The following is a 7,057-nucleotide window of genomic DNA, read 5'->3' on the forward strand; positions in this document are numbered from 1 at the left end:
ACAAACACACACACACACACACTCACACACACACACACACACACACACACACACACACACACATAAACACGTGTGTTTGTGTGTGAGTGTGTGTGTGTGTGTGTTTGTGTGAATGTGTGTGGATGTGTGTGTGTGTTTATTTATTTATTTGTAGAAAAGACATAGCCTAAATGCATGAACAAAAATATTAGGGGAAAATGAGATATTGTTAATAATCAATTGACAAGGCTTTTGGTAAATTTACCAAGAAATAGGCTAGTTCAGTTTACGACCAAGCAGGTAAAAAAAAAAAGGGCATCATAAGCGATTCACAAATGATTTCTAGAAAGGCAACTCGTGTACATCAAATTTGGGAAAGGAAGTGACATGGAAATGAGTGTATTTTTGACAGTAAACACTGCCCTCCTTTCCGTCCTCACCCATCTGACTTATTATTTTCGGGGGTTAGGCTGGTAGAGGATAGGACGGGGCACGTACTGGCAAACTAAGTGTGTCAGCAAGTCTGAGAAAGCAGAACATCCTCCTCCTCCTCCCTATCTCCTCCTGAACTTGGCGCGTCCTGCCTCATGTAGAGGAGGGTTTGCCTTTAAAAGCTCAAGAGTGGGGCCGGTGAACACACAGTCGGCGAGCTCCGCGTCTGAAACACATTAACTTCAACCGAGAAGTGCTTGACTGAGGGCACATCACCGACCATGAGCTCTTCACGCGGCGTAGGACTTTATTTGACGCTTTTACTCGCTCTTCTGTGCGATGCATCGGAAGGTAAATGCAACTTTTTAGGCCCTCACGCTAATGTTTTCATGTCGTTTGCACAGAACATAGCTCAGACATGGATCACTTTTGCATATTAGGCCTATATATCTTATGATCAGGAATTAAGCGAAGGAATATAGGCTAGCTACATTTTTGGGGCGTTCACGACAGTTTAGAAATTAATTGTTGTTTATGTATGTTTATTTCTGTCATGTTCTGTAAGTGTTTGTTTGTGAACAGATTTTTTTCCATGGATACCAGAGTTATAAAAACATGCGTGCAGATGTTCTGGATCTTGGCCAAGGTTTTTTTTTTTTTTTTCCCATTGACTAATGCTAATGTGTCCTACTTTTCCAGACTCTCCTGTCCAAAGGGAAGTTACTGACACGGTGGTTGATGAAGGTCTGTTTGAATTATATTTTCGACTTTATACCATAAGCACTCAGCAAGCATGTGTTATTGTTAATGTCGATCAGCACAACAGTGATTCATCCGCAAATGTTTAGTTCAGCATGATTGCGAGTATGATATTAGCCTATCTGTTAAAACAATACAGTAAGTGGGCAGTTATTACAACTTACCATTCAGACAAAAAATGGCCATTAACGTTGTGTTTTGTTCCAAAAAAAAGCATCAAACTTTGCGTGTCACCAACGTAACAGATTGAAAGCTGGTGTCAAGTGGATGTTGACTTCTGTATTAGCTGCGCGTCATACATCGTTACTCTATTGTCAGTAATAGACAGCCCACTAAATTTCGCTAATTTGAATGCACCCTTCAAGCGACTGAGATTTCGCAGCCTCCTCTCAAACCGTTCTGTTATCACTCGGCCCTGGCTCTATTTCGGGTTTTCTAGTTCCCCGGGTGATAAAAAGCAGAGAAATGTCCCAGCACTTGTCAAATCAAATTTAACCACCAGAAATAGCTGTTGTATGAAATTATTTTAATCAGATTAGCCTTATCATTATATCAGCTATATTGTTAAGTAAAAAACGTGTCCAAAATATTTGTTGTTGTTTTTCACTAATGCAAAACCACACTCTAAAAAATGCTGGGTTAAATACAACCCAGTGCTGGGTTAAATAGGGACAAACCCAGCAATTGGGCTGTTTTGACCAGCACTGGGTTGTATTTAACCCAGCATTTTTTAGAGTGCATGCTTGTGTCAGGAGCCTGACCTGACTGTTTTTGTTTTTTTGGCAGATGGCCTTCAGCGACAGTTGCTACTTACCCGTGAGGGTAAGGCCATGATCAGTGATTGATTTGTCCTGTTGATCAATCAATTAGTTTTTTTATTTCTAATGGATATGTGTTTTGATTTGTTAAAATAAATATGTTGACTTGCGAGGCAAAACATGTTATTTACACCTGTAGCTGTTAATTTGTTACCACAAAAAATTACCAATTTAAAAAAAAAAAAAAAAAAGGTTTACACTTTCTGTCTTATTTCAGAGCTGGACTTTTTGATGATGCAGAGACCGATCATCCCTGACCTTTCCAAAGTGATGGGTGAGTGATCGCTTGCTGTTTCCATTGCACGTTTCTTAATGAAAAGTCAATTAATTAGTTGGATGGTGTTTTACATCCTTTTTTTTACAACCCCTTTCCTGGGTTTCTTTGTGTGTATTTAGTTGCAGGCTCTTCAGACATGACCCAGAGAGAAGACACAAACTTTCACCCAGAGAATGTCCCAATAGGTACAGTTGCATGCTATAATGTGTTTCGTGTTGCCAGTGTGTCTCAAAATCTGAGTTAGAAATTAGAGTTCACTTTAGATGAACATTTTGTATGTTGATATAAAATGCTGTTCCATCAATATAACACTGGTTTGAATAGCAGCATTTTACAGATTTTTTTGGCCTGTCAAAACAGTGTGTCTCAAAATCTAGAAATTAGAAATTAGAGTTCACTTTAGATGAACATTTTGTATGTTGATATAAAATGCTGTTCCATCAATATAACACTGGTTTGAATAGCAGCATTTTACAGATTTTTTTGGCCTGTCAAAATCTTGTGTGTGATTTGGTGTTTTTAAATTTTAAAAATCTCTCATCTGCCTCATCAGATCACCCAGTGTTTGGCCCTCGCTCCATAGGACCCAGGATGGGACCAGAGGTTGATTTCCCCCCAGCCTTTCCAAATACAGGCAACCTGCAAGATATCTGTCAGTTCAGTAAAACTCCGGTCCGGTACCCTAAGGACATGTTTCCTCAGGATGGCTTTGGCCATGAGTATCGACAGGCTGATGCTATCAATCAACTCCAGTCCTGGTACGGTGTCTGCTGTGGCATTAATGGAAAACAGGACGAGCAAATCTGTTGTGCTGAACAAGCGGTGAGAGTCTTGACATTATTATACTTTCTAATGATGGGCTTCTAGCTTTCACAAGACAATATTCAGAGGACATTCTATCTAAGCTCATATGTACCTCTGGTTCTTCTGTTGTAGTATAAATTGAGAACTGATACTTTAGTTTTAGTGTATGAATTCCATGCCACCAAACTAAATGGAAGCAGCAACAAATTAAATAAGGTGCTGCAGTGATGACATATTTTTGTAGGCCAACCTGGAAGTTAGCATCACCCTTGTTCTCTCAACAAAAACCCAATGGGGTTTTGGATTATTGCAGAAAATAAGTTCTGTCACTAACAAAAGTATATAATTCTTACATGTTTTGTTCATCACAAGTATCTTCACGAATGAACACAACTTTTATGAATTTTCACCAGAAGTAGAAAGCTAAACATAGGCTATAAACAAACTACACCACGGTCGCATGACTTTAAGCTTCTCTCTTTCAGTCCTTATTTTAAAAAAAAAATCCATGAAAGTTTGAGTTAGAATAGTTTGCAAGAGCATGAGCATATAAACATAATGAGGTTGTAAAAGCAGACTAGTGGGTAGATGAGTTTAAGTTTTTGTATGATGACATTTAATGTCCACAGCAACCTCTGTAGTCCCATTTAGCCAATAGTGTTTTTCAGTACAAGTAAAACCACGTTGCCCTTCTCAAACAACCAGCAATGTTTTAGCGCCACAGAGTCACAGTGTTTGTTTACACTCACATCTGGTTTAAATAATCCAGTTCTTAACCGCTTTTAGATTCTTCACATTACTAAAGCAGAGACTGCAGATCTAGGCCAGTAGCCCCTCACTGCAGAGCACAAGATCCAGGGGGCGTGGTTGGATCGACATCTAGGGGGTGGAGATTGGTAGGTTTAGGGGTGGAGATGGGTGGGTTTAGAGATCGGGGGTGGAGATGGGTAGGTTAGGTATATGTAAGGTGGGAGGAGTTGGATCTGGATCCAACCACGCCCCCTGGATCTTGTGTTCTGCAGTGAGGACCATCTCGATCTAGGAGGATTACCATTTCTATAGAAAGTACATTTCTTAATCATATTTTAAAGACAGCTAAAGACTTATTTTACTCTGCTTTTCCTTTGTAAATTACTGCATCTACACTGACTTTAATTTTTTTGACGTTGCTAAGTTCTATTCTCTACTTTGTCTTTATATGGACATTGTCGTGAATCGGAATTATCTGCGCTCTCATGTACAGTCAAGGTCTTCAGACAAAATCTCTCTTTGTTTTCCTTTCACTATTTAGTCTGTGGTGAGAAAGTATCAAAACATTGAAATGGACCAATGTCAAAGTAAACAGCTTTGACTGTTTGTGCACGTATACTTCTCTCATGACTGTTGCAGTCTCTCTTTTTGTCTGTTTAATTGTAGATGTACCTCATTGCAATTATAGTGTTTTTCCTTTGTTTGTTTATTTCTGCCTATTGTCTTTTCAATCATTCAGTGGAAGAAGAGTCTGGCTGCCTACTGTTCTCGGGAATTCTCTATTAAGACCAGTCACTACTTCTGCTGCAAGAAGAGTCGGAAGGCCAGATGGAGCTGTTTTGATAAAGAGGCTTCAGATACTTCATATCACGTCTCCTCCGAGGTCTCAAATGGCAACAGTCCAAAAAAGATCCGAGGCTTCAAATATAACTCCAGCGCTTGCAAAGGGTAGGTTTCTACTGGAGTATATACAGTGCGACTTTACTTTAATGAGGTTTTTAATGGGCTTTTTTCTTTTTTCTTTTTTTTTTACAAAATAAATTGTCAAAATCAATGTTTGTAATGTTACCCGAGTGATTCAAAATGAATTAGATTGAAAGTGTTATTTTTTATTAATTACGATATTCTATATTTCTTTTCCTTGCTTGAGGTTTTAACAACATATCAGTATTACAGAAAGTTAAGAAAACATTTCTAGCATTTATTTTGTGGTATATATTTCTGTAAGCCATGATCTCACATTTATGTTTCATAATGGCTTCCTCTTCGTGTAGTTTACAGATCTGAAAGCTTCAAAAATGGAACTGTTTTAAAAATGATGTTTTATGCCATTTCTTTTTTTTCAAAAACTTTGTTAAAATTAATGCAATCATGGAAATAACTGTATTGTTGATGTGGTATACGATTTTACTCTGTATTTGTAAACCGTAAAATGCACGTACAGTATTTAGTAATGTTCAAGCTTTTTCATAGATAGTGACTGGGAAAGTACATGTATGGTAATGGTCACACACATAACATATAGAATATGTAGGCACACACTCTTATTGAAGAGTATATAAGATGACTGAAGAAAATGGAGGTGTTCTTCTCTTCATTGAGCTTTACCACCCTGTGTAATTGATCTCTAGTAAATACTCTCATTTTTAAACCTGTGGCTCCTGACTAGTTGTTCTTCAACTGTGGTTACGCCACGGTATAGATGGTCACATCAAATAATGAAGAGCCTTGTTAAATATTTACAAAAATTGCACTATGCAAAATAAACGCTATAGAACATTGAAAATAAATGTTTTCAAAACTATGGAAGTAGTATTCTTTCTCTTCTGCTCTTCTTCTATAATGGTATCTATGACAAAATAAAAGGTGGCACACTGTCAGTTTTTGATGTAATGATAAAATGAAAAGTAGATTAAAGACCCTAATGTGGCTACTACTGTAAATAGAAAGGCACATGATCAATAAATTAATCTTCCAGCTTATGTTATTTATAACATCAAAATAATCAAAAACATTTGTTAATGTAACAATGTAGTCAGTAGGATTCAGTTTTTATCAAACATTTTTTACTTCAATAAAAAACGATGTTTATATGTTAGCCCATAAAGTATATTTTTAGATTACATAACATTTTTTTACATTAAGAATGAAAGTATCAATGAATAAACTTCTTGCCCCCCCCTCAAAGTTCACTCTAACATTTATTAACAGATTTGAATATACAAGGTTGTTTGTTATAGTCAAACCACCTGAAATTCGAATTTGACAAACAACGACAAAAACCCATAAAGTTCATGTTTAACAAAATTAAAATGTTATTTACAAAGTGTCTTATAAACCTTCTACATTTACAACAAATCCTAATATGGTGCTGTGTGATGTTACTTCAGGTCCAGACGTATGGGATTAGATCTCTGCCACAATTCTGCAGGTGAAAGATCATATTTTGAGTGCGCAAAAGTGTGTTTTGTGGAGAAAATGTTTGTCTCGCAAAGAAGAAAGTATTTTGAGCGCACGAAAATCAATTTTGCACTTAAAATAATTGTTTGGATGTGTGCAGACCTTCTCTTTTGCGCATGCAACGTTTCTAGCTTGCTCCCTTGATGCCCACCCTCAGTGCTCTCTAAATGCCTACGTCTCGCTTGCTCAACACAACCCAGTGTTACAATATGCCATAATTCCAGCCAATCAGAGACCAGGCTGCTAAATTCTGATTGGCTGCCTTGACAACCTATCACAATATTCCTTGCATTACCACGACAGCAGAAGAGGAAAAGTGCATGCATAATTATTATGCGAGTTGATATTCTGACCATATTTTTTTCCAAGCACATTTTACCAATTCCAAACGAAGCCAAAAAAGAGATTTAACTCAAACTGAAAGTCAAAACTTATTAAATGCCCATGAGAAATATTCAAAACTAATCCTCAGACACTCAGGTTAAGTATAGAATCCTAAAAAAGACCCCTACTTAATAAGAATCACATACTGAAGTGAAGTAAAATACTTGAAGACTGATTTTTTTATATAGGCTTTATAGGCAGATAAGTTGAGAGTGACTCTTGAAGGACCAGCACCACATCCTCTTGTACCACTGTTTGAAGAATGTATCTGCCAGAATCTGGCAGTAAGTTTTGGGAGTTAATTTTTAGTCCATCTCAAAATTTTATCTGTAGAAGATAACCTGCTTAATAATTATGCACACCTGAATATAAGGCGTTTTTCACTTCCAGCCTT

At 37.2% G+C, this 7,057-nt stretch overlaps 1 protein-coding gene across 1 annotated transcript in view; it reads left to right on the plus strand.

Moving 5' to 3' along the window:
• Nucleotides 1-460: 460 nt before the first annotated feature.
• The window catches only part of LOC107656712 (extracellular matrix protein 1-like), a 14,864-nt gene continuing 8,267 nt past the window's right edge, over nucleotides 461-7,057 (plus strand). The window contains exons 1-7 of the mRNA XM_016444652.1: nucleotides 461-762; nucleotides 1,111-1,155; nucleotides 1,957-1,992; nucleotides 2,206-2,262; nucleotides 2,385-2,450; nucleotides 2,819-3,087; nucleotides 4,559-4,767. Coding sequence (XP_016300138.1) covers nucleotides 693-762; nucleotides 1,111-1,155; nucleotides 1,957-1,992; nucleotides 2,206-2,262; nucleotides 2,385-2,450; nucleotides 2,819-3,087; nucleotides 4,559-4,767 — 752 coding nt within the window. The 5' untranslated portion in view covers nucleotides 461-692. The remainder of the gene's footprint in view (nucleotides 763-1,110; nucleotides 1,156-1,956; nucleotides 1,993-2,205; nucleotides 2,263-2,384; nucleotides 2,451-2,818; nucleotides 3,088-4,558; nucleotides 4,768-7,057) is intronic.

The sequence above is a fragment of the Sinocyclocheilus anshuiensis genome, unplaced genomic scaffold, assembly GCF_001515605.1.
Source record: "Sinocyclocheilus anshuiensis isolate Anshui unplaced genomic scaffold, SAMN03320099.WGS_v1.1 scaffold1683, whole genome shotgun sequence".
Lineage (NCBI taxonomy): Eukaryota > Metazoa > Chordata > Actinopteri > Cypriniformes > Cyprinidae > Sinocyclocheilus > Sinocyclocheilus anshuiensis.